This window comes from Lepidochelys olivacea (assembly GCF_965140295.1).
Source record: "Lepidochelys olivacea isolate rLepOli2 genome assembly, chromosome: 3".
NCBI lineage: Eukaryota > Metazoa > Chordata > Testudines > Cheloniidae > Lepidochelys > Lepidochelys olivacea.
This window is the reverse complement of record NC_140413.1, coordinates 171570011-171597469: the sequence shown is the minus strand read 5'-3', so window position 1 is coordinate 171597469 and position 27459 is coordinate 171570011. Positions and strand designations below refer to the sequence as shown.

Sequence of the window (27459 nt, the reverse complement as noted above, 5' to 3'; positions counted from 1 at the left end):
CCCTATGCTAACTCCCGCATAAAAAACCTCCTTACCCATGAGCTGACATTGTAATTAACAATTCCCTCATCTGTAAACTAGGCGGCTCTGAATTTCAATATTTATTTATTATAGTGGAAACCTCCTAAGTAACAAGGGGAACCTTGTAGCTATTCTTCCTCTAGACAGAGGGGGACAGATTCTAATCTCGGTTACACTGGAGTAAAATGGATCCTGCACCCCTTTTGCCCACCAATAATCATAACCCATAAGAATAATCCCTTTTAAGTCTGTGGGACTCTTTTATGAGTAAGGATTACTCAAGTGAGGAAAGGGTGTAGGATTGGTCCTCCTAAGTGGAGAAAAGCAAACTAAAACCCTAAATTTTAAGAAATAGATTTATTTTGCCCATTTTTGATTGTTTTAAAAAATTAAATGCAATATATATTCCATAAATATACTTACAAGGACCCAGTCCTCCAATATATATACTGTACACAAATGCCCCGCTTCTGCCCGTTCTTAAGTATGTGAGTAACTTTACAGCCCTACATCCTGGCAGGACCAGATTCTATACATAGACTCATAGACATTAGAGATGGAGAAGGTCTGTTAGAGAAATGATTCTGTTCCCTTACAAGTGTATTATATAGTGTCCCAACAGATCTTTAAATTGATGCCATACATTACATTTGATTTTAGCCAAAACATATTTAAAAACATTAAGGTTGTGAAATAAACAAAGACATACAAAATTAATATTGTGGCTTTCGGGTTCAATCCTGCAGGTCTTATAAATATGAGAATCCTTGATTCTGATCTCACACCAGTGTTGAACTGGTGTAACTCCATGGATGTCAGTTATTCCTGATTTAAACAAGTGGGAGAACGGACTCAAATGCACAGACTAAGTAAGAATTACTCATCTGAGGGAGTTTGACGTATACCAAAAAAAAAAAATTTCTGTTCCTCTTTGCTGATGGGGGATATTTGTGTGCCAGCAGAAGTTTTCATCCTCCACAGTTCAGCCTATCCTGCTTTTCTCTATAGTTAAGTCATCTTGTCATTATGAAATCAGTCTGTTGCCATAGAATTAATTGGTATGTGATATATTCTGTGCTAATAGTCAAATTCATTCCTTGGAAGTATGTTCATGGTTTCCATTGACTTCGATATATGTGTGCAGCTCCAAGTTCACTGTAACTGGGCCAAAGACTTCACTGCAGGATCAAATGGGGATGGAGATGGACTGAGAGGGAGTTGACTCCTGTTTAGATACAAATACCATGGGTAAAAATGAAAAGATCTATAATTAAGCTTGATATATGTGAAAGTTTCTGGCGGTTTAAAAGCTCGCCTTTAAATTGTCCCTAATTATTTCAGATATGTCCAAAGAGTAGATACCTTGGGTGATTTTTATATAAACTTATGTAGATACCTAACAGATAGAAAAATATGTGCTGACACACCTAAGCACTATTGACTTTACTCACAATAATTCTTGATAGTGTGCAGGTCAACTGTAAAGTTGTTGCACTTACCTAAATGAGTTTTTATTTACAGCTAAGCGTTACATGTTTTATACTTAACTTTTAAACAAAACTTAATACCCCTTCCACAAAAATGCATTTATATAACATTACTCACCAGGGTAACCTTGTCACATGTATAAGTATTTGCAGGAGTGAGCCCCAGATACTAATAACATACAATGTGGCCAGTACCTGGGGAAGAGAAGGAAAAAAAATATTGAAGAGTGCTCTGTAAATAATTGGAAAAAAGCAGTATCAATGGTAGGTTGAGAACTATTTGTGATACCATATGGAATTGCAAAGAACTGGCCTACGGGATAGGGAATCAGGGTTGTGCTTCAACAATCCCTGTGCTGCTCTTGCAGGAATCTTTACTATCTAGCCAATGATGTAACTTGGTTCATTTGAGATATAACTTTATTCATATATTATTGCTTCACAGATGTTAATAGTTTAACATTGAACACATTGCAAATGGGTGCATGTTCTTCCTCCGGTTGCCACCATACTTATAGGATACACTAGCTGAGGTGGCATAGCTCTTACATAGAGTGGCTGTCATAATTATGCACTTCAGTACTAAAAACATCAGGAGCTGGAAGAATGTGAGTTTATTTGCAGCTAGTGTAGATCATCATAGGCACGTTGACTTCAGTAAGCTTGTGACAGTTTACACCAGTTGAGAAGCTGACTCTGAGAGCCCAGTCCTGCAAACACATGAGTATTTGTTACTTATGTATTTCCAGGATCAGACCCCAGCACAGCTGTTATCTGGGTTTACTGCCTTTCTGCTTGCTTACCTTTGAATTTACTTTCACTGGTATAGTTACAATTTAACGTTATTTACATTTAGAGCCAGATTTTCAAAAGAGCCCAGCGCTAAAGTTTTCCCATGAAATCCAGTATTTTTTTGAATGTAGGTATCTGCTGTGTTTTTAGTCTCTAGTATGTTCATTAATAAAAACTATTGGCCTTTTATCAGTGTTCTTCCTCCTCTTAAAAAGAAAAAACACATTAAAAAAATACAGTGTAACAAAAACTCCCATTAATTTCTTTGGTATGAGGGACAAAGTATTATATTTTTCTCACAGCACTGAGCTGGTGACTATATTTCAACAATAAATGGAGATGTTATTTAAATAATTCAGAAATAAGAATCTTTTCATCTTCTTAGTGTATGCACAATGTGCCTCGAGTGGCATGTGACAAAGATTCATCACCGTATGTGGTCCACTGGTTGGATCATCAGTATCCGGCCTGCACCAGGGAAGCTAAAGGGGAGCACAACATCCCTCCCTCACCCCCCATTTTCATAATGCAAAAGATCAGATGACTGCAAAAGTCCTCAAGATTGGCATGTGAAAGTTAAGGTATATCACATGACTGGCATTTGGCACAACTTTTTTTTCCTCCTGGATTTCACAGTGAATCAATTGCCTCAACCTTTAAATTCCATCAGTAAAGTTTAAAAAAGGTTTAATTATTTTTAATACCTATTATAAATTACCTTTTCATTAGCTTCTAGGATTTTCTGAAATTCTACTGGACTTTTATGGATGAGTCTTGCAGTCCTTTTGCAGAAAAAAGTTCCCATTTCAGTTAGCTGAGGAAGGACCGCAGGAGTAAACCCATTGACACAGTTTTAGGACAAGCTTTAAACTCTTTCCAGTGTCTTAAGTGCACCCCTCAGGTGACAAGTGTTTCTTCCTATGATCCAGTCTCTGTTGGACTGGATCTTTGGGTGGCAATTCCCTGTTTTACAACTATTAACAACAGGCCCAACTGTGTTTTGGGGCCTATATAAGCCCTTTTCCTCTGGGGACCTGTGACCAGCAAACTGAGTAAACAAACTTCTAAACAAATCATTATTCATCCATCCAAAAGGTACATAGCACACAGAGCAAAGGGTAAAAACAACAGAGGTCTGTATATATAGTTCCCCTTACCTACACCTAATCTTTTCTTAGAAGTTTAGTAAATTCCTTTCAGCCCGGTTAGCTCTGTCTCTGGTATGGGAGAGAGCCTGTTTGCTGCAGTTTGTGTCTTTCTCAGAGCATTTCCATTTGTGTCTTCCCCTGGGCAACTACTGAGAACCCACCAACAGGTAAATTAAGGTGCATATGATGATATTTATAAAGTATATGCTTAATTATTTCACTCTCTACAACCATACGTTGTTAAGTGCATCACTTTGCACAGCACTCCTAAGGTCTAATTGAAAGGCCAACTGAAGTAAGTGGAAAGACTCTCATGGACTTTAACTGGGTTTGGATCAGGCCCCTAGTCTTTGGATATCTAGATTAATCAGGGAGGGAGGTAGTTTATCTCCTGGGATATTTCGTTATATTCTGGGGGCTCTCTCTTAAAAAGAAGATGAACAAGATAGCTAACTACCAGAGTATTTAATGCTTTTTAAAAATAAATTAACACATACAATAATTGCAATTAATTTCAGTGCCCACTCATTTGTGTCAGAACCTTGCTATTCCCCTCCCAATTCTTTACCTGCACATTCCTTATATATTTATTATGTTTCATTTTAAAATGTGCCCATCCTGATGTAGGCATCTGTAAACTTTTTATAAAACCATCAGTTTAAAATCAATATTGTAAGAGAGAGACCCACTGTCACACATCAGTAGAAAAAGCTATGATGGTTACATTTGTCCTGTGTAAAGTAATTCTACAGTACAACAAAGAGATGCATTCTGTTTTCATTGGAAACCACAACGCTTCATTACGATTTTTCCCAGGCTATTTTTCAATTAAAAAAAAATAATTTATTTTTTGGAGAAGGTACCAGACTGGTCATCCCGGCAAGTGAATTGTTATCTGCAGAGCAAGTAAAGTATGGACAGAAGCTGGGCAAGCTTCCCCCAAACAGTCCTACCAATCAGCCTTGACCCCCTTCTGTAGGTAATACCACTAAGAATGATAGAGTAGTTCAGTCCACAGCCTACAGAGTCCTCTGAATTTATGGAGACTGTTAGTAAGAGTGGTGTCTACTAGTGCCAACTGACACCAGTTTTGTGTACATGTTCAGATGTGAGTACCCATTCACAAGAAAAAGAACTGAGAGCAACAAACCTTTCACGTGGTCCTCTGAACAGCCATCAGATGATTATGAGTTTTGGTCATGACCATTTGGGTCAATATGTGACCCAGTAGTAAAAAGATCTATATTCTATCAATCCCCTGGAGTCAGGTTCCCTTAAGTTAAAGCCATATCATATCCTCTCACTTCTGGGAGGGAGATAGAGGGCCTAGGAAACTCAGGGAAAGTCACGTAAGGGTCCTCTCTTAGGGAGAGGCATGGAGTATAAGAATTCCAAATCCTGCCGATCCCAGAGATTAGCAGGGAATGGGGCTTCTGGTTTGCAGTGAGGCTGCCCTCCATGGGGCTATTTCTAGGAATGAGGGAGTAGAAGTTCAGAGCAGAAGTTATTACTGAAAACATTTCGCACAGCAATGTATTTTGTGACCTTGCTCTCCTCCTACCTGGTACATCCCACTCCTCAAGGGAGAAGAATTGTTCCAGGACTTCCACAGGCTGCTGTGGAGCAGACAGCAGCAGCCTCAGTCTCCCCTTCTGATGCTTTTGGTGATTTAAAGTCCTCCTCATAGACTCATAGATATTAAGGTCAAAAGGGGCCATTATGATCATCTAGTCTGACCTCCTGCACATTGCAGGCCACAGAATCTGACCACCCACTCCTGCAATAAACTTCTCACCTATGTCTGAGCTATTGAAGTTCTCAGATCATGGTTTAAAGACTTAAAGGTGCAGAGAATCCTCCAACAAGTAACCCGTGCCCCATGCTACAGAGGAAGGCGAAAAACCCCCAGGGCCTCTTCCAATTCTGCCCCGGAGGAAAATTCCTTCCCGACCCCAAATATGGCGATCAGCTGAAACCCTGAGCATGTGGGCAAGATTCACCAGCCAGATACCCAGGAAAGAATTCTCTGTAGTAACTCAGATCCCACCCCATCTAACATCCCATCCCAGGCCATTGGGTCTATTTACCATGAATAGTTAAAGATCAGTTAATTGCCAGAATCGTGTTATCCCATCATACCATCTCCTCCATAAACTTATCGAGTCTCCTCTTTGTTCCCCTGTGTCACACGGCAAATGGATATTTAGGGTCCTGAAAGTTTTTGATTTGTGGACCCATTTATAAACTGATCCTGTTATGACACTGAAATGAGAGCTGTGCAAAATCTTTTTGGGACTTCCTAAGCCTTTCCATTGCAGGTCATTTGGAGCCTGTCATAGACTCACCATCCTGGAGCACCTCCTCATGGCAAGACTCAGCATTGCAGCCCCTCTGTCTTACCCTCCTCCTCCAGGCTTCAGTGGTCTGTGCAGTGACTTGGCCCTCCACTAAGGTCACACTAAGAGTCCGACCCCTCCTAAGGTAACAGAATTCCATCTTGAAGGAATGAAAACTCTTCCACGTGTCCCAGACGCAGTCATCCACAGACTCTTTCCCCCTCTCCCCGACTCTGTACATCTCTTCTCACTCCCTTTCCTCCTAGGGCTTTCTCTCTGGAGGACCAATTTCTCTTAAACCACTGATCCTTGGGGTATCTTCCCTGGAGTCTCTCTTCTCCCAAGCTAGCTTCAGGAGTCTCCATTTCCCCAGCTGTCCTCTTCATTTAGGGACAGTCCCACAGCATAAGCTTTTTCTCACAGAGCAGAAACTCACACCTTCTCATATATGACTCCACTTCCTAGTGCCCTGCAGTCCCTCCTCTATATGAATGACCCAGTCTGGTTCTCCAGCTAGGTCTAATGCTCAATTACCTGTCTCCCGTCCAGGTGCCACAGAACTGACTAATTGAGCTTTCTGTCTCTCCTTAATCCTGCCTCTCCCAGTCCTGTTTGGAATGTACCCTATCACAGAGCCTTTACAACCTATTGTGCCAATTGGCCGTTGTGCATGCTCATTCTCAGAACTATTTTCCCAGGAAGAGATGCCCACCCCCACCCTTTTTCACATACTAAAATCATGGTTGAATGTGTAGAATGTAACCCCCAGTTAGTAAGTATGTATAACTTATGCTTTCCTAAGCAAGGTAAAACAAAAATAGCTGCTTTTCTAAACACCACCTATCAACAATTACCAGAGGGCATTTGTTCACATTATAAAATAGATCTCTGCAAAATTTCAGTTAAAAAAACTTGAGCTGTATTTGAATCTCCGGAGCCCAGAAAATACGTTTGAAACCACTAGTGTTTAGTTTCCTACCTTCACAGAACTTCAGAACACCAAACACATTTGTTTCCAACATTTAATAAAAAAGAAGAGGAGCTCCTTGCCAGGCTGAGATCCAGTTTGTCGTGTTTTAGCCTCAAACACCATTTTATAGCTACATTCTAAACTCCTTTATATATAGAGCACTGTGACTAGGTAATGGAACTACATACATCAATTTAAATATAGGGACATGAATGCCTCTGCTATAACTGACTTGTCCGATGAGACATTCATACAAAGGTACATTCAGACTGGGACAGATTGTAGCTAGCCCTGTGTGCGGGTGCACCAGAGAACGAGAGGGTGCCGGGATCTGACATGTCCCCTTACTTCCTCACATAGGCTGGCCATAATGGGCATTGGCAAGATCTACTCAGGACTAGGTGCTGCAAACTTCTACAAAGTGGGTAGGAAGGGATGGTGAAGAGCTAGTGTTTCCCCATCCCCAGCAGCAGTGGTCAGAAGACAACTGCAGAGCGAGTGCACTCTGTACTTTCTTTAGGCACAATAACAGAACCCCTGGGAGCTCCAGAAGGCATTTTGGGTTAGTACCTTGTTACCTTGTTACTACCCCTAATGTGGGGCTGTGATCATGTATGACATAGTCTAGCCTGTTCAGATATACTATCACTGACAGAATGCAGAACTGAAAGATGTTGACAGGAAAGTTTTGAGAACACAGTAAGTCGAGAATTCCCAACCACTTCACAGATTCAGGCCCTGATTCTGCAATATTTGCTATTTTATACTTGACATTTTTCTAGTTTAATGCTGCTTTTATGTGGAAATAAGATTTTAGGAACAATTTAGGCACAAATGGATGTTGACGGACTTTAATCACATATTGTCTTGTCGTGTTTTCTTCATGTGTCCTGTTGACTGTGTATGTTTTATTCAGAAGTTTAATAGATGATAAAGCCACTCCAGTTAATTCTTTTTTTGAGATTACAGCTAATTTCTTGGAGAATATTCTAACGAAAAGAAAATTATCAGTTTAAAAAAAAAGAAGAATTCACAACTGAAGGATGCTTTGTGACAATTCAGAATATGATTACTTTGAGTACATCACGTTAGTCTTGTTAGTGACTTTAAAAAAGGCATTTCCAAAGCAGTCTAAACCAGTCTATATGTAAAATAGGTTATTCTGCTAGGTAATTATAATTCAGAACAGAAAATTAAACAAAGTGATTGGTTTAGAAAAAGAGCTACAGAGGACTGATTTTCATTTCACAGACAAAGAACCACATTAAAAATAATGCTGAGGGTCTTATTTGAAAACTGATAAATACCTAGAGATTTAGCGTTTTTGATGAGAACTAAATTTTCATTGTGTTTAGGCACAAGCAGGGGTCATTGACACAATAGAAGATTTTACATACCATCTGTGCTAGAATAGCTAACCACTGAATAAAAATGAGAGTTCAGCATTTTCTCTGAATTTCTCAGATTTTGTGAAATTTTGAGGGAGCATTATTTTATGTTTGTTTTAAAAATATTTTCTCAATTTTTAATGGTCGGTTGTTTTAAAACTGAAATGAGGAAGGGGAAAAACCTGCTAAAAATCTTGATTGGAAACATACAGAGTAGATGCTGGTTTGCCTAATGATATCAACATAAAGTCTGTGTTGTAAATATGTATTTAAACTTTTTAAACTTACATATGATTTAAACAATGGACTATAATATATAGTCTGTCAGGTGAACATAGAGTGAGAAAGTTTTAAAATGTATATGCTTTATTCATCCTCTTCCACCCTGTCTCCTCCTCTATTAAAAAGAAGCAGGGTGTTTGGCATAAGGAAATATCCAGAGTATTTTAAGAAAAGTGAATACAGAATATGCTGTGTCCTCATTCTTCCAGGTGTATGCATCTTAGTTGGTTTTAATTTCATATTATATGTCAAAGATAATTAGGCCATATTAAGGGCTAGTTGCTAAATCTCAGTTTTCTTAACTGATGCTATTTATCTATTAATGAGCATACAAGTAACAAACAATGAATCATTTAAGGCAAAGTTACTCAATCTGAGGCTGCAGAGCTAATATGTAGCCCTGCTGAGTCCTCATAGAGGCCGTAGGTCTGATCATCACGTTCTTCTTACTCTGCCTGGCCTCAGGAGCACCAACTACCTGTCCCCAGTGACACATGTGGGATAGGATGGGACTGGATGGAACAAGGCTACTGGAATTATTCTATGAAGGGGAGGAGAGAATGGTCATAGAGAAGAACCATATCCTTCCTATCAATAACCGGGAAATGGGGGAATGGAAGAGGGACAAAGAGAAGAATGGAGCCTTCTTCTCAATAGCTAGGAAATGTGTGGATGTATGGGAGGAGGTGGGAAGGGGCAGGTAAAATGGAATGATTGAAGCTATCCTATTGATTGGAAGGAGTGTCAAAGCTAGAACGCATGATATCCTGATTTTAGTTCACCCATGCTTGCATCAATAACATAAGATCTGATGAAACAACCAGAGCAGCACAGTATGCAGCAATTATTTTGTAGCTCTGCAGTTCAATTCTGTAATAAAGTGATTCCTGTTTTTCAAGATGGAGTACCACTGATTCCCTGTCCAGCTAAAAAGCTGTTTCTGTCGCTTGTGCTCCAAAGTGAGCACCACAAGCTTCCCGGCTTTCACAATCTTGGAGTTTCTCATTGTCTTCAGAGAAGTAGCACTCCTAGCTTCTGGATATGTACTATCTACTTCATAGGGCTGTCGATTAATTACAGTTAACTCACACAATTAACTAAAAAAATTAATTGTGATTCATCACAGTTTTAATCGCACCGTTAAACAATAGAATACCAATTTAAATTTATTCCATGTTTTTGGATGTTTTTCTACATTTTCAAATATACTGATTTCAAATACAACACAGAATACACACTATACAGTGCTCACTTTATATTATTTTTATTACAAATACTTGCACTGCAAAAATAATAAACAATAGATACTGTATTATTCAATTCACCTCATACAAGTACTGTAGCACAATCTCTTCATCGTGAAAGTGCAATTTAGAAATGTAGATTTTTTTTTGTTACATAACTACACTCAAAAACAACACAATGTCAAACTTTAGAGCCTACATGTCTGCTCAGTCCTACTTCTTGTTCAGCCAATCGCTAAGACAAACAAGTTTGTTTACATTTATGGGCGATACTGCTGCCTGCTTCTTATTTACAAAGTCACCTGAAAGTGAGAGCAGGCATTCACACGGCACTTTTGTAGCTGGCATTGTAAGATATTTACATGCCAGATATGCCAAACATTCATATGTCCCTTCATGTTTTGGTCACCATTCCAGAGGACATAATTCCATGCTGATGATGCTCATTAAAAAATGTGTTAATTAAATTTGTGACTGAACTCCTTGGGGGAGAATTGTACATCCCCTGCTCTGTTTTACCAGCATTCTGCCATATATTTCATGTTATAGCAGTCTCAGATGATGACCCAGCATGTTGTTCGTTTTAAGAACACTTTCACTACAGTTTTGACAAAATGCAAACAATATACCAATGTGAGATTTCTAAAGAGAGCTATAGCCCTCGACCCAAGGTTTAAGAATCTGAAGTGCCTTCCAGAATCTGAGAGGGATGAGGAGTGGAGCATGCTTTCAGAAGTCTTAAAAGAGAAACACTCCAATGCAGAAAGTATAGAACCCAAACCACCAAAAAAGAAAATCTGCCTTCTGCTGGTGGCATCTGACTCAGATGATGAAAATGAACATGTGTTGGTCTGCACTGTTTTGGATTGTTATTGAGCAGAACCTGTCATCAGCATAGACACATGTCCTCTGGAATGGTGATTGAAGCATGAAGAGACATACGAATCTTTAGCGCATCTGGCACATAAATATCTTGCAACACCGGCTACAACAGTGCCATGCGAATGCCTGTTCTCACTTTCAGGTGACATTGTAAACAAGAAGCGGGCAGCATTGTCTCCTGCACATTTAAACAAATGTGTTTGTCTGAGCAATTGGCTGAACAAAAAGTGGGACTGAGTGAACTTGTAGGCTCTAAAGTATGACACTGTTTTATTTTTGAATGCAGGTTTTTTTGTGCAAAATTCTACATTTGTAAGTTCAACTTTCATGATAAAGAGATTGCACTATAGTACTTGTATTAAGTGAATTAAAAATCCCATTTCTTTTATTTTTACAGTGCAAATATTTATAATAAAAATAAATATAAATATAAAGTGAGATTGTACACTTTGTATTCTGTGTTGTAATTGAAATCAATATATTTGAAAAAGTGGAAAATATCCAAAAATATTTAAATAAATGGTATTCTATTATTGTTTAACAGTGCGATTAATCGCGATTAATTTTTTTAGTCGCTTGACAGCCCTACTACTTCAGCATTTCTTGGCCAACTATAATTGACCCTATCCTAGGACTTCACCAAACAGGATCATCATGCAGGGAAAATGGGATCATATAAATGACACTGAAAGGCTCCCTGGAGCCTAAGTTGCATCCTGTAATGTCCTAAGGCAGCCATGGAGTCAACCCAACTGGCTGACACAATGGCAGTGAAGTTGAAGAATAAGAATTAAGATGCTGCCTTTAGGTAAAGTCAAAAGCCAGTCTATCTTCCTGTCATAAATATAAAGGGAAGGGTAACAGCCTTTATGTATGCAGTAACATCAATTCCCTTCTGGCCAGAGGTACAGAATCACTTACTTGTAAAGGGTTAATCAGTTCAATTAACTTAGTTGGCACCTGACCAGAAGGACCAATGGGGAAAGAAGATACTTTCAAATCTGCGGGGGGGAAGGGAGGGGGAAGGTTTTGTTTGTGATCTTTGTTTTATTCCCTCTCGGGACAAAGAGAAAGACTAAGCAGGTAACCCAGCTCCTACTGAAATGATACATCTAAAATTACAGAAACTGTAAGTAATAGCAAGAAAATGCATTAGATTATCTTTTGTTTTAGCTTGTAAATTTTCCCTATGCTAAGAGGGAGGTTTATTCATTTTTGTAACTTTGAAGTTGTGCGTAGAGGGGAATCCTCTTTGTTTTAAATCTTTTTATTACCCTGTAAAATTACCTTCCATCCTGATTTTACAGAGGTGCTTCTTTTACTTTTTTCTTTATAATAAAGTTCTTCTTTTAAGAACCTGATTGATTTTAGTATCCTAAACATAAAGGGTCTGGTCTGTACTTTTATTAAAGACAATTGGTTGGAATATTATTCTCAAGCCCCAGGAAAGTGGGTGAAGGGGCTTGGAGGAATATTTGGGGGGGGGGGGGGAAATAGGGCTCCAAGTGGCCCCTCCCTGAATATTTGTTTAAATCACTTGGTGGTGGCAGCAATACCATCCAAGGACAAGGAAAGGAATTTGTGCCTTGGGGAAGTTTTAACCTAAGCTGGTGGAATATAAGCTTAGGGGGTCTTCCATGCGGGTCCCCATATCTGTGCCCCAGAGTTCAGAGTGAGGAGGGAACCCTGACACTCCTCATCTAATTGTGACATACAGGGCAGTCACTCACGTCCTAGTAGTGTAATGTTTAGAGGAGCTAGGAGGTCAGTTCTGCAGGGGACATGTTCCCAATGGGTGCTGTCAGAACAAGAATGGGAAGTTATGGAAAATGGGAGGCAGAGAGTTCTTTTCCCCATTGTAGTAATGAAAGAGCCCTTGGTACATTCTGTAGGGGTGCCAATTCAGGCCAAATTTCCACAGTGTAACTGCCTGAACAGGAAAGACCTCATCCCCTTCCTCCTCGTTTTTATTCATAGACTGGAAGAGAAAGATACGTTTCCTGCTTTTTCAACTCCCAATTGATTTCCCAACTTTGAATGAATTAGTCCAAATGAAGAAAATATTCCTTCTGTGCCTGCAGACGAGACTGCTGCTGTCAATAGCTGGTTTAGCACTTCAGCAAACTCTGGTTCCAGGTGCTTAGTTAGTGACTTCCACCAGTTCAGTGGTGTGACACTTTGCATTAAGAAGTGAGCCAATCAGAGCTCAGATAGGGAGAAGCTATAAAATAGGAGTATGTGACCACCTAGGCGGGTTTAGCGGATGATCTTGATGAGATACATGATGGTGTTGTTATACCAATAAAATAAAAACCAGCAGGATCTTATTAACGGGAAAAAGGCAAAATACCATATTTATTGTGAATACAGAAAGAATCATAGTAAGCAGTTAGTTATAGCTATAACATTCCATTCAATCTCATATTTATTTACACATTCATACACACACACACACGTTCTGCAAGGTTGTTATCATAGTTACCAGCCTTAGAGTTGCTCATGCCAAGCCACTGGCCAGGTGGCCTGGACATGAGGAGGGAGCAGGGCCTTGTCAGATGCTCATCTGATGCTTCTGGAAGTTGGTTTGCAGAATCAGACCTCAAAGTTCTCGCTTTTTAGAGTCCATTTTTATAGGAGTTTCTTCCTATGCCAGTCTGTGGGAATTGTTTCATCCTGCTGTTGCTGAATCAATCAGCAGGTAGCACATTCCTGACGGCTCAGTGCTGCTAGATGTTATCTTGTTTTTTGGGGCTTTTCTTGAGGCTGTTGGGTGGATTCCAGTCTGCCCTCCGGGGGTCCTCTGGTTATTTCCACTTGACGCCTTCTTCAGCCGATGGACACTGGATTCTTAGGCTGGCACCTCCCTGATCATTCAGTTATTATCCACACCAAGCATCCATCCACATACATCCTTTATCTCTATTTTAATCACAATTGTTAATACAACAAAAGGGCGGGGAGTCTCTGTAACAACAGAAACAGCACCCAGAGTATTGCTTTGAGAACAGACTCTGTCTTAAAATGTACTAACACAATTAGCAGCTTGCAAGTTTCACACATAGAGGGAGAGAAACAGTATGTGCTGGAAATGGCCCACCTGATGATCACTTTAGATAAGCTATTACCAGCAGGACAGTGGGGTGAGAGGAGGTATTGTTTCATATTCTCTGTGTATATATAAAGTCTGCTGCAGTTTCCACGATATGCATCCGATGAAGTGAGCTGTAGCTCACGAAAGCTTATGCTCTAATAAATTGGTTAGTCTCTAAGGTGCCACAAGTACTCCTTTTCTTTTTCTCTTAATTAGTAATACCCTGGAATTTAAACTGTGGGGAATCAAACTCATTTGTGATTTTAATACAGAACTTCTTTAATATGATCTAAGTGTCTCCTGGAGTAAGAGGCTAGATCCCAAATCCTGTGATGACTGCCAGTCTCTTGCGCTCATCAGCACAGTCCCTGGGTCTCCCACACACTCAGGCCCTTAATTATTTATAAAGTTTGACCTGAAAAGTTAGATTCCTTTCCCCTGATTCTTTCTTTATATAGAAAAGCAGCCTGTAATGTAAAGGTTTTAATAGAGGCTCATGGACTCATCATATTTATTTTTTATTTGAAATTTTGAGAGATTATAGTGAGTTTAGGCCTCCCATAGTTTGCATTCAAATCAGATTTAATTTTAAATAGGTTTATTTTTAAAAAGAAAAACTTAGTATAAATTTAAATAACAAAAATCTGATTTAAATTAGAAAAAAATCCCCCTCCCCCCCTCATCGATTTTTATCCACCCTTCCCAAAAGCTACATGGGGTCCACTGAATCAATACCAACTCACAGGGAAGATTCCACCAAGATTGGAACCTAATGTTCCCTAGATGTTCCACATCCAAGTATTGACCCAGCCACATCCTGCCTAGCTTTTATACAGGAAAGAATCAACATAACATGCTCATGGCCTTAGGAGGAGCTATCAAGTGGAATTTTTTTGGATGTGCAGAAAACAAAACAAAAACCTCTTTCACTTAAATGTTGACTGCCAAGGGTCAGAGCCACAACATAAATCCTGGAAAATAAATCCTAGAAAATGGATTGGAATGGAATGAAGTCCCCTTAAATGTAGAATATTTTTGGGCACACTTAATAATGTATGTGAATTCTATATCCAAAGCTAGGAATTGTTTATTATTATTATTATTAAGATCCCAGACAGCTTACAACCTGGAAGCAAGTGCAGACTCTGTTGGAGTCTGCATTAGCATGACAGGTTTCAAAGTAGCAGCCGTGTTAGTCTGTATCCGCAAAAAGAAAAGGAGAAATTTGTTAGTCTCTAGGGTGCCACAAGTACTCATTTTCTTTTTGCATTAGGATGATTTGTATTAGTTTGCCTTTGCTATTCAAGAGAGGGAGAGAGGAAATGGTCACAGAAAATTCCAGAGACACAGTTTTTCATTTTAGTGTGGAGCATGGGAGAGATATAAAATGATATAATATTTTTGAAGGGAACTGTGTTCCTTTGCCAGCTCTCTTCTAGCAAAATAATAGATTATTTTTTCCGTGGTATTCAATCATGAGTGACAAATACTACTTTTTAAATCAGGAAAGGAAAATACATAATCTATTAACTAAGTTCAATAATGTCTTTATGGCTGCATATAATCTGTGCATTTCTGTATGTTTTGTTTTGAGAGAACACTGCGATCTGAACTGAACTGCCCGATGCTATAAACCTAGGTTTTTAAAAGTGGATATTTTGTAGATATATATAAAAGGCATCCTTATAACTTATGTTTAAGGCACTCAGTCACTATTAAATAAACACTAACATTACCAAAAGCTTCAGATCATTTAGACAACAGGTCCTTTTACTATACTGCACTATAATTCTGAAGAGAAAACATTTTGATTTATGTGGATCTACACATTAAACTTTTCTAAGATAAATTATGTCAATATATTTGTATAGGCCTTATCTGAGAGAAAAGCCCCTAACTCATAGATGCTTCATGGACCTCCCTGGCTATCTATGCAGATTAAGTGGCTGCCTCTGACTGAATGACAGGTTTCAGAGTAGCAACCGTGTTAGTCTGTATTCGCAAAAAGAAAGAAAGAAATGTAGCACCTTAGAGACTAACAAATTTATCTGAGCATAAGCTTTCGTGAGCTACAGCTCACTTCATCGGATGCATTCAGTGGAAAATACAGTGGGGAGATTTATATACATAGAGAACATGAAACAATGGGTGTTACCATACACACTGTAAGGAGAGTGATCACTTAAGGTGAGCTATTACCAGCAGGAGGGGGGTGGGGAAACCTTTTGTAGTGATAATCACAGGTGGGCCATTTCCAGCAGTTGACAAGAATGTCTGAGGAACAGTGGGGGATAGAGGGGGGGAATAAACATGGGGAAATAGTTTTACTTTGTGTAATGACCCATCCACTCCCAGTCCCAGTTAATTGTATCCAGGTGTTTGTCTCTATCTGAGGGTTTGGAGCAAATGCGGTTGTATCGTAGAGCTTGGCTGTAAACAATGGATTGTGTGGTATGGTCTGGATAAAAGCTGGAGGCATGTAGGTAGGAATAGCGGTCAGTAGGTTTCTGGTATAGGGTGGTGGTTATGTGACTATCGCTTATTAGCACAATAGTGTCCAGGAAGTGGATCTCTTTTGTGGACTGGTCCAGGCTGAGGTTGATGGTGGGAAATTGTTGAAATCATGGTGGAATTCCTCAAGGGCTTCTTTTCCATGGGTCCAGATGATGAAGATGTCATCAGTGTAGCACAAGTAAAGTAGGGGCATTAGGGGACGGGAGCTGAGGAAGCGTTGTTCTAAGTCAGCCATAAAAATGTTGGCATACTGTGGGGCCATGCGGGTACCCATAGCAGTGCCGTTGATTTGAAGGTATCCATTGTCCCCAAATGTGAAATAGTTATGGGTGAGGACAAAGTCACAAAGTTCAGCCACCAGGTTTGCCGTGACATTATCGGGGATACTGTTCCTGATGGCTTGTAGTCCATCTTTGTGTGGAATGTTGGTGTAGAGGGCTTCTACATCCATAGTGGCCAGGATGCTGTTTTCAGGAAGATCACTGATGGATTGTAGTTTCCTCAGGAAGTCAGTGGTGTCTCGAAGATAGCTGGGAGTGCTGGTAGCGTAGGGCCTGAGGAGGGAGTTGACATAGCCAGACAATCCTGAAGTCAGGGTGCCAATGCCTGAGATGATGGGGCATCCAGGATTTCCAGGTTTATGGATCTTGGGTAGCAGATACAATACCCCAGGTTGGGGTTCCAGGAGTGTGTCTGTGCGGATTTGTTCTTGTGCTTTTTCAGGGAGTTTCTTGAGCATATGGTGTAGTTTCTTTTGGTAATCGTCAGTGGGATCAGAGGGTAATGGCTTGTAGCAAGTGGTGTTGGAGAGCTGCCTAGCAGCCTCTTGTTCATATTCTGACCTATTCATGACGACGACAGCACCTTCTTTGTCAGCCTTTTTGATTATGATGTCAGAGTTGTTTCTGAGGCTGTGGATGGCATTGTGTTCTGCATGGCTGAGGTTATGGGTCAAGTGATGCTGCTTTTCCACAATTTCAGCCCGTGCACGTCGGCGGAAGCACTCTATGTAGACGTCCAGTCTGTTGTTTCAACCTTCAGGAGGAGTCCACCCAGAATTCTTTTTGTAATCTTGATAGGAAGGTCTCTGTGGGTTAGTATGTTGTTCAGAGGTGTGTTGGAAATATTCCTTGAGTCGGAGATGTCGAAAATAGGATTCTAGGTCACCACAGAACTGTATCATGTTCATGGGGGTGGAGGGGCAGAAGGAGAGGCCCCGAGATAGGACAGATTCTTCTGCTGGGCTAAGAGTATAGTTGGATAGATTAACAATATTGCTGGGTGGATTAAGGGAACCACTGTTGTGGCCCCTTGTGGCATGTAGTAGTTTAGATAGTTTAGTATCCTTTTTCTTTTGTACAGAAGCAAAGTGTGTGTTGTAAATGGCTTGTCTAGTTTTTGTAAAGTCCAGCCATGAGGAAGTTTGTGTGGAAGGTTGTTTTTTTATGAGAGTATCCATTTTTGAAAGCTCATTCTTAATCATTCCCTGTTTGCTGTAGAGGATGTTGATCAGGTGGTTCCGTAGTTTCTTTGAGAGCGTGTGGCACAAGCTGTCAGCATAGTCTGTGGGGGATGTAGATTGTAATGGATTTTTTACCTTCAGTCCTTTTGGTATGATGTCCATCTGTTTGCATTTGGAAAGGAAGAGGATGTCTGTATCTGTACGAGTTTTTTCATGAAGTTGATAGATTTCCACTCCATACGGCTAAATTCAGTGCCTTGCATAATGACAGGTTTCAGAGTAGCAGCCGTGTTAGTCTGTATTCACAAAAAGAAAAGGAGGACTTGTAGCACCTTAGAGACTAACAAATGTATTTGAGCATGAGCTTTCGTGAGCTACAGCTCACTTCATCGGATGCATTCAGTGGAAAATACAGTGGGGAGATTTACATACATAGAGAACATGAAACAGTGGGTGTTACCATACACACTGTAACAAGAGAGTGATCACTTAAGGTGAGCTATTACCAGCAGGAGAGTGGGGGTGGGGGAAGTGGGGAACCTTTTGTTGTGATAATCAAGGTGGGCCATTTCCAGCAATTGACAAGAACGTCTGAGGAACAGTGGGGGGTGGAGGGGATCCTTGCAACAAAGCCCATTGCCAACTGTGTCCACATATCTATTCAGGGGACAGCATCATAGGGCCTAATCACATCAGCCACACTATCAGAGGCTCATTCACCTGCACATCTACCAATGTGATATATGCCATCATGTGCCAGCAATGCCCCTCTGCCATGTACATTGGTCAAACTGGACAGTCTCTACGTAAAAGAATAAATGGACACAAATCAGACGTCAAGAATTATAACATTCAAAAACCAGTTGGAGAACACTTCAATCTCTCTGGTCACTCGATTACAAACCTAAAAGTTGCAATTCTTCAACAAAAAAACTTCAAAAACAGACTCCAAGGAGAGACTGCTGAATTGGAATTAATTTGCAAACTGGATACAATTAACTGGGACTGGGAGTGGATGGCTCATTACACATAGTAAAACTATTTCCCCATGTTTATTCCCCCCTCCACCCCGCACTGTTCCTCAGACATTCTTGTCAACTGCTGGAAATGGTCCACCTTGATTATCACTACACAAGGTCATCCCCCCCACCCCCCTTCTCCTGCTGGTAATAGCTCACCTTAAGTGATCACTCTCCTTACAGTGTGCATGGTAACACCCATTGTTTCATGTTCTCTATGTATAAATCTCCCCACTGTATTTTCCACTGAATGCATTGGATGAAGTGAGCTGTAGTTCATGAAAGCTTATGCTCAAATAAATTTGTTAGTCTATAAGGTGCCACAAGTCCTCCTTTTCTGACTGAATGGGTACTTATCTTTTTTTAATGGTAGCATTTAGTTTATAAGGCAGAAATTATTCCCTTGCTATTGCCTGACCATTACTACCCCCTCCATTTTTGTGGCTGGGGTGTCTCTCTTTTGTTGGGAAGAAGGACCTGCATTGAAAGCCAATCCACGGTGGCTAATGGAACCAATGAGTTTCAGAGGGCTCTGAAGAATATTATCTTTCTAACAGACCACTATCTTAGGCTTTGTCTACACTACACAGCTTTTAGCGACATGGCTGTGTGGCCACAGTCGTGCCGCTAAAAGTCGTGCAATGTAGCCGCTGTTTGTCGACTCTCCTGCCATCAAAAAACTTCCACTCCCATCCTTATGGGTGCTCCACTTTAGGTGTCTGTGTGCCCCTGCACCTCTAATCAGAGATTTTTGGTAGCAGCGTCCGGCTGAGCCCACGCATGTGCTCTCCCTTCCTCTTGGTCTGCCTGGAGGCTATTTAGCACTGCACAGGCAAACTCCTGTCACTTCCTTCTCTACTGCCTTTGGCCTCTGACAGAACAAGCAGTTGTCCCTTCCTTATGTGTCATTAACATAAGTAGTGTTTGGTTTTGTTACCTTTGTTCTCCCTAAAAGTACTCAAGTTAGTGTTTTATTTTATTTTATTTCTTTGGTTTGAAAAGAAAAGAGAAAAAGGAAAAGAACTTCACTTTCCTTCCCTGTCTGGGGGCATTCCCCCCCTTCCCCAGGCATCTAGAAGACTCATAATTATTTTGCTTTTCAGTTGTTTAAAAAAAAAAAAAAAAAAGTAAAGGCAATGTTCTTCTGCATATTCCTCCCTGCTAGAGGATGACAACCCCCTGTCCAGGGGCTTGCCTGGCTTTCTCTGCTCCAAGCGGTGCCTCTCCTGCCAGGAGTCAGTTCCTGTAATGGCCACTCACTGTGCCTGGGAGACTCTCACAGAAGTGCTTTACCTCCACACCTAAAACTGCAGCCTCACAGGAGCTGGGAACTGAAGTAAAAATTCCTCCCTACAGAGAAAACACTTTAGTCTGCAGGGGACTCCAGTGGGTGTTGACCCTGGATCATCCCTGGAGCCTTCACTTCAAAAGGGGTCAAGTGGTGAAGAGGAGAAGAGAGAGAGAGAAAGAGAGAAAGAGAAAGAAGAAGCCACCAGCAGACGCCCCCTGGAAAGGCTCCTCCGAGCAACTGGCCAGCCAGAGGGGTGTTCCCCAGTGTGGCCATCTCGGCACCGATCCCCGAGTAGCTGGCCAGTGGGACTCCCCAGAGCAGCCACCTCGGTAGGACAATACCAGCAGAGGAACCTCCTGCTGTTAGCTCAGCTGCTGCTCTGGTTGGGCACAGAAGCTCTGGAAGCTGAAACCTGAGAAGGGGCTTCCTGCTGTGAGCTCTGCCCTGCTCTGGGCTCTGCTCTTCCCACGGACAAGGGGCTTCTGTAAGCTCCGTGCTGCTTTGAGCTCTACTCTGGGCAACTACTGCACCGAGAGGGGACAGTTACCATACCATCTCAAAAAGAGCGACACAGAGAAGCCCTGCTGTCAGCTCTGCTTCCTCACTGAGACACCAGAGGCTTCCACCCTCATGCTCTGAGGCAATGGTACCGTCCCCTAAGGGGAGGGTACAGTTACGGTACCATCTCTAAAAGGGCGGCATAGAGAAACGCTTTGGTACCAGATGCAACAAAACTCCCATCTAGGAAGTGTTCTGCACATTCCCAACCATTGATACCGACTACAGACAGTCCTCTGGGGTTCCGGCTGAGCCCATGGTAACACAGGTGCTCTGATACTCTGGAGACCTGTGGCCTCAGTACCCAGGGAGAGACAATTACCACACCGTCTCTAAAAAAGTGGCACCAACAAACTTTTTGTACTGGGCAAAACTCTCATTTAGGGAGTGCTCTGCCCAACTATCGGTACTGACAATGTACCACATTCCTTCCTCTGTGATACCAAATGAACCCATGGTCCTGCATGAGCTCTAATACCCTGGAGACCCGATGATTGGGGAAGGACCACAATCCCCATTACTTGGTACCAGGACCCCGGTATCGAGCACATCCCAGCACCCAGAATCGCTCTTAGCACTGGACTGTATACTGCCAATACTCCAGACAGCGGCACACTTACTCACTGACGAATCTGACACTGTCCAGGAGGAGATCATTCCCTGGCCCCTCAAGGTGGCCCACCACCACACTACAAGGGTCATCCCCAATTCCATCATGCCAACCACCCTGCCTCTCCCTCCCAAGGCCATATTGTAACTCTTCGGGTATATACACACACATGGCGCAACCATCTCAGGGAGAGTCCACCAGATGGTTTGCTACAACCTGGCACCTGAGCAAGGGCAGGATAAAGCTTTTTCAGAACAGGAAAGAAGGGGGAAAGGAAAAAAAAACCCTGAAGAGGAAGCTACCTCTTCAGCACACTTCTCCTCATCTCTCCCAGATGAGAGTGTGCTGCCCACCTCTCATCACTAGGTGAAGATTTAAGAACTTTCTTGATCTTACCAAGAGGGTAGCATACGAGCTGAAGATTCCCTTACAGGAGGTGGCAGATACACATCACAAGTTGGTGGAAATTCTGCACACTACCTTCTCATCTAGAACTGTCCTCCCAATTAATGAGCTGATTCTAGATCCTACCAAAATCATCTGGCAGAGCCAGCCTCCATCGCACTAACCAGCAACAGAGTGTAAACAAAAACAACCATACATCTCTACCCAAAGAGGCAGACTTTGTTTTCAACGTCCGCAACCCAACTCCATGATAGTGGATGTGGTTAATTCATGAAGCAAGCAACATAATGCCAAGTCAACTCCATATGATCAGGCTTCGCAAGATGGCGTATTCATCGACAACATTATTGTTTAGAGTCATAAATTACCAAAAACTGTCATGGCCAAAACAATTTTGTTAATCTTGGGAAACCCAGGATGTTTCTGAAACATTACTGGAAACACAAAAAGAACAGATTCAGACCATTCTTAGAGAAGGTCAGTTAATAGCCAGACTGGTCCTGGAGACACCACTGGATGTAGCTGTTACAGCTGCCCGCCCAGTCTCCATGACAGTGGTACTGAGGTGGGTTGTGGGGTTTTTTTTTTTTTGTTCGCTACACCTCTCTAGATTGCCCAAAGAGCTACAGATTTCCAATCTGAAGGGCCAAACTCTTTGCGGAGAAGACAGATTTTCTCACCACATCCTGAAGGAGTCTCGGACCACACTACACTCCTTAGGAATCTACACTGTGGAACAGAAGAGAAGATATACGTTTCAACCACACCATATTTCACAATCTTCTCAATACTCACCATCTCTGTGCTGTTATGAGCCACAGTGTAAGAGGTCCAGGGCTCAAAAGTGAGAACAGTCTGCACCCCAGTCCATGACCTCTCAAACTGCCTCTTATAAGCACTTTGATGAGCGGGTGGGGGCCTGAACAATGATACCTTACAGCATCATCTGCCATCTATACACCTGTCACGCCACTCAGAAGTCACCTTACCTTACTTCACAGCAGTTAGGACCAGCTCTAGAGCAAAGAGATAGATTTCTAGCCCTGAACCTACAGGGTGCCTACTGCCATATCTCAATACAACCATCATACAGGAGATTTCCTACTGCTTACCTTTGGGGCAGGATCATTATAGGTACAGACTGCTCCACACAGGGTAGTCTCCAAGGTTCACTTCATTGTAGTGGCATACTAACCCCAATACGGTGACTGGACTTTATCAGCACCAACCTGATGCAGTACAAGCGAGAGCGCTCCTCTCACTACCCACATTCACCACCCTGGGACACGTCTCCCTAATATGCTGGGGAGCTCACCTACACAGCAACACACAAAGGTTATGATGGACTTAATGTGACCTGTATGTTTTGTATAAACTGCCAAGGAGCTGCCAGATCTCCCTCCCTCTGCAAGACAGCATTCAAACTTTGGAACTGATGCACCCATCACAATGTGCTCATCTCAGCTGTCTGTCTACAAGGGGTACAGAATGGGATAACCAACAGTCTCAGGTGGAATTTTCTCACAACAACGAGTGTATACGGAATTCAGAGGTGCTTCAATATATAGCCACCCTTTGGGGAAACATTCACTGGCGGTTGCCCTTATCTTCCCAGCAGACAGGGCCCACTGTTATGTCTTTTCCCAGTTTCCTACCCTATCCAAGATTCTGTTGAAAATTCAACAAAACAAAGCGAGAGTTATTATGATTGCCCCTCTTGACTATGACAAGTCTGGCTCCCTTACCTAACGCAGATGGCAATATGCCCTCCTGTTCCTCTGACGTCAGCCCATTCCTCACCCACTCTCTCAAAACAATTGACTGACCCTTCACCCCGACCCATGGGTCCTCCGCCTCCAGGCTTGGATCTTTCTTTGTTCCAAGGCTTAGAAGCAGAATGCTCTGACAAGCTGAAACACATGTTGCAACACAACCACAAGTTGACCACTCCACATACCTATCTACAAAATGGAAACCACTCCAAGTTTGTACCATTCCAAACAGACAGACCCAACCTCATCTTTCCTCCCTCTAATTTTGCACTACATTTTAAACTCTCACTCAGCTCCCTTAAGGTACATCTCATGGCAAAAATGGCTTCCCACTTGGAGTTTGCTCAACCACTAATGCGTAGACTCTTTAAGGGCATTGGGACTCTCTTCTCCCATGTGACACCACCCGCTCCAGCCTGGGACTTTAATCTAGTTCTCAGGGCTTGGACTAGACCTCCCTCCGAGTCCAGGGCAACTTGTTCTCTCTTACACCTGTCCATGACGACAGCATTTCTAATTGCCATCACCTCAGCTAGGCACGTAGGAGAAATAGCGGCCCTGATGGCACACCCATCATTCACAGCCTTTGTCTTAAAAATAATAATAATTAATAACAACAACTCTAAGGCCATATCCCAAGTTTCTCCCTACTTCTTCTGCACTTTCCATATGAATCAACAGATCCATCTCCCTGTTTATTCCCAAAACCACATTGTGACAACTGGGAGACAACTGTGCATATGCTAGATATTAGAAGGACATTAGCATTCTACTTGGACAGGACTAAGGACTTCAGGAAAACCCCTAAACTCTTCCTTTCATCCACAGAAAGATCCAGAAGCTCTGTGATATCTCCTCAAAGACTATCCAAATAGGTCTCTAGTTGCATTAATCACTTAGCAAGGGCGCAACTTGCTTCCGTCCATACGCACTCCATGAGATCAGTTCCTACCTCAGTCACATTCCATAGGGATACCCCTATCTCCCCAATCCATAGAGCAAACTTTCGCAGAACATTTCGCAGAACATTATGCAATCACTGAAGATTTGGCCGCTGACACATCTTCGACTCCACAGTACTCGCTGTAGTAAAAGACTCCGCTCTGAAGTCCCAGCCTCCAGTGGTGGGTACTGCTCCAGAGTCACCTAAAGTGGTGCATCCATAGGGACACTACTCAAAGAAAAAGAGGAAGTTACTCACCTTGTGCAGTAACGATGGTTCTTCGAGATGTGTGTCCCTATGGGTTCTCCACAGCACGCCCTCCTCTCCTCTACTTCGAAGTTCTCTGCTGGGCTTTGTGGTAGAGAAGGAAGTAAGGCTGGTTCGCCCGTGCAGTGCTAAATAGCCTTGAGACAGACCACGAGGGAGGGAGAGCACATGCGCGGGCTCAGCGGGACACTGCTACCAAAAATCTCTGATTAGAGGTGCAGGGGCACACAGACACCTAAAGTGGAGCACCCATAGGGACACACATCTTGAAGAACCATCGTTACTGCACAAAGTGAGTAACTTCCTCTTCACACTGTCACTTGTTGCAGCAAAACTTTTGTCTTTTGGAGGATGAGGGGGGCGGTTTAACACCTCTGAAAGACAAAAGTTTTGTTGTTCAGTTGCCAGTGTAGATATAACCCACGTGGTTAAGAGAAATATCAGCATGTGGGCTAGATTCCACGCTATGCCTCTCAACAGAACTGGTTCTCTAGCAAAACAGGCAGAATCTTCTCTGGTTGCATTTCAGCCTATAATGCAATGCTTGCTAGGGCTCTGAAATTATTTGGGCACATACAGACTGTTATCTTTGAGTTACAGTTTGTCCTTCCTGGCTGGTTAAAGCCAATGCAGAGGTGTTGGCACCATTGTTGGGGCTGATTTTTAGTGCCTCCATGCGGCGCTATCTTTTCTTAAAGGAATAGTGGATTCTTGCTTAAGAAGCCATCACTTGGCATGGACACTCTCTCCAAATATTGCTCCATTATAGATCTCCAGTGGTGGTGAAACAACTCCAGTAAATCTAGAGTTTTCAAGTCTTTTTGACTCCCATCAGTTGGGTTTTAGACCTCTTATGGTACTGAGTTTTGAGTTTCTGAAGGTCATAGATGAAAGTGCTTGTGAGATAGGGAAAGCAAGGAGAGAAAATAGCAGATATTATATTAGCCCTCTTAATTAACAAGATATGCTCATGATTAATTTAATAAGAGGGCATGTTTCCACCTGCAGGATATCATACTGGATCCCCAGGAGCTACTGGATACCTAGAAACAGCAGTTGCTATTTGTGCCTTCTGCTGGCCCCAATTCAGTAAAGCATTTAAGCATGTTCTTAAGTCTCGCTGACTTCATTGGGACTTAAACATATGCTTAAAGTTAAGCCCATGTGTAAGCACCCTTCCTGGACAGGGATACTTTCCTGCATCCGGGCCTGTTTGTACTTGATAAGAAGGTTGTGCCCTCACCATTGACTTGGTTACGGTGAAATTAGGTTATTGCAATGCCCTGTACATTTTTAAACCCTTTAGAAATTTCAGCTAGTGCAGAATGCAGTGATTCCGCTTGTAAAAAGGAGGTTGAGAGCAAACTTACATGAGCTATTTTCCCTAAAAGTAGATCAGTGCTCACTGTGGGGTTTAATTTTTGTGGCCCAGGTCAGCAGACATGTCTCTTTCCTTCATAGGTTGTTCTGCTAATGAGCTGCCACTCCATAGGTTTTGGTAGCTACGATAGCTTGCGAAGTATGGAGATCTTACGCTGCATAGGGACCTAGAGTTTTAGATTTAGATATGAATAGCTGTCTACATTATTTTAAGACATTATCCTGTAGTGTTCCTGACTTTGCAGAAGTATCCTCACATATTGGTAATGTTAACAATTTGTAATTCTAACAAAGTGTTTACTAAATGAATTGCAGATATAATCAAATCCTTATGAGTAATCAGTTCTGAGTTGTACTCACTGTAGCATGGTATTATATTTACACAAAAAAGCTCAGAATAAGATAGTGTGGCTCACCATTCAGCACACCCTCCACTAAGGCTCTGAATTAATATCAGTTTAGTAATGTCCACAACCAAACCTTAATTAAAATGCTCATATAGAATTAAAATGCTCCACTTTGTTTCTTTTGACAGGATCATTGAAGCTATCTGCATAGGCTGGTTCACTGCAGAGTGCATTGTGAGGTTCATCATCTCCAAAAACAAGTGTGAGTTTGTGAAGAGACCCCTGAACATCATTGATTTGCTGGCAATCACTCCTTACTACATCTCTGTGCTAATGACAGTTTTCACGGGGGAAAATTCTCAACTCCAAAGGGCTGGAGTCACTCTGAGGGTTCTTAGGATGATGAGGATTTTTTGGGTGATTAAACTTGCCCGTCACTTCATTGGTCTTCAGACACTTGGTCTGACTCTAAAGCGTTGTTACAGAGAGATGGTGATGCTTCTTGTCTTTATTTGTGTTGCTATGGCAATTTTTAGTGCACTTTCACAACTCCTTGAAAATGGGCTGGACTTGGGAACAAAGAATAAGGATTTTTCCAGCATCCCCGCTGCCTGTTGGTGGGTAATAATCTCGATGACCACAGTTGGTTATGGTGACATGTGCCCCATCACTGTACCTGGAAGGATTCTTGGTGGAATTTGTGTAGTTAGTGGGATTGTTTTATTAGCATTGCCTATTACTTTCATCTATCATAGCTTTGTGCAATGTTATCATGAGGTCAAGTTCCGATCTGCTAGATACAGCCGAAGCCTCTCTGCTGAATTCTTAAATTAATGAGTGTGCCTGCTTTTTGTAATAGTACTTGCTAACCTTTGGTGGAAGAGGTGATGGATGCGCACCCATCTTGCCAGATGATCCAAGGAACAGCATTGTCATCAGCCTTGAAGGATGTCAGTCACCATTCTCATCTGAAGGATGACTACCTGCTTTGGGCCCCATGGTAGGGAGCGTGGGTGGGGATGTTGAGATCTGAGAGGAAGAAAATGGTAGCTTCTTGAACAACAACGGGACTGGAAAGTTCAAGACCTCATGGGGGCTGGACTTCTCTCTGCCTATCCAGACAACTACACACACAAATCATGGGCTTGGTCCCAAGAGAGATGAAGACCTGCAATTCAGTGGGAGTTGCAGATACTCACCCCTCCTCATACTGATATTCCATAGCCTTCCAAGGAAAATATAACAGATGT

General features: G+C 41.9%; 1 protein-coding gene and 1 long non-coding RNA gene across 3 annotated transcripts in view; one reads left to right on the top strand and one right to left on the bottom strand.

Annotated features, from left to right (window-relative positions):
• Positions 1 to 27084, top strand: part of KCNG3 (potassium voltage-gated channel modifier subfamily G member 3) — a 28655-nt gene extending 1571 nt beyond the window's left edge. For both annotated transcript variants that reach the window (XM_084623773.1, XM_084623774.1), the window contains exon 2: positions 26398 to 27084. In XM_084623773.1, the coding sequence (XP_084479899.1) occupies positions 26398 to 27043 (646 nt within the window). In that variant the 3' untranslated portion in view covers positions 27044 to 27084. The remainder of the gene's footprint in view (positions 1 to 26397) is intronic.
• Positions 659 to 27148, bottom strand: LOC311518205. Its single transcript, XR_014710917.1, has 3 exons — positions 27080 to 27148; positions 1627 to 1703; positions 659 to 1246 (listed from the first exon to the last, which is right to left on the bottom strand). It is a non-coding gene; the product is annotated as an uncharacterized lncRNA (long non-coding RNA).
• Positions 27149 to 27459: the final 311 nt, after the last annotated feature.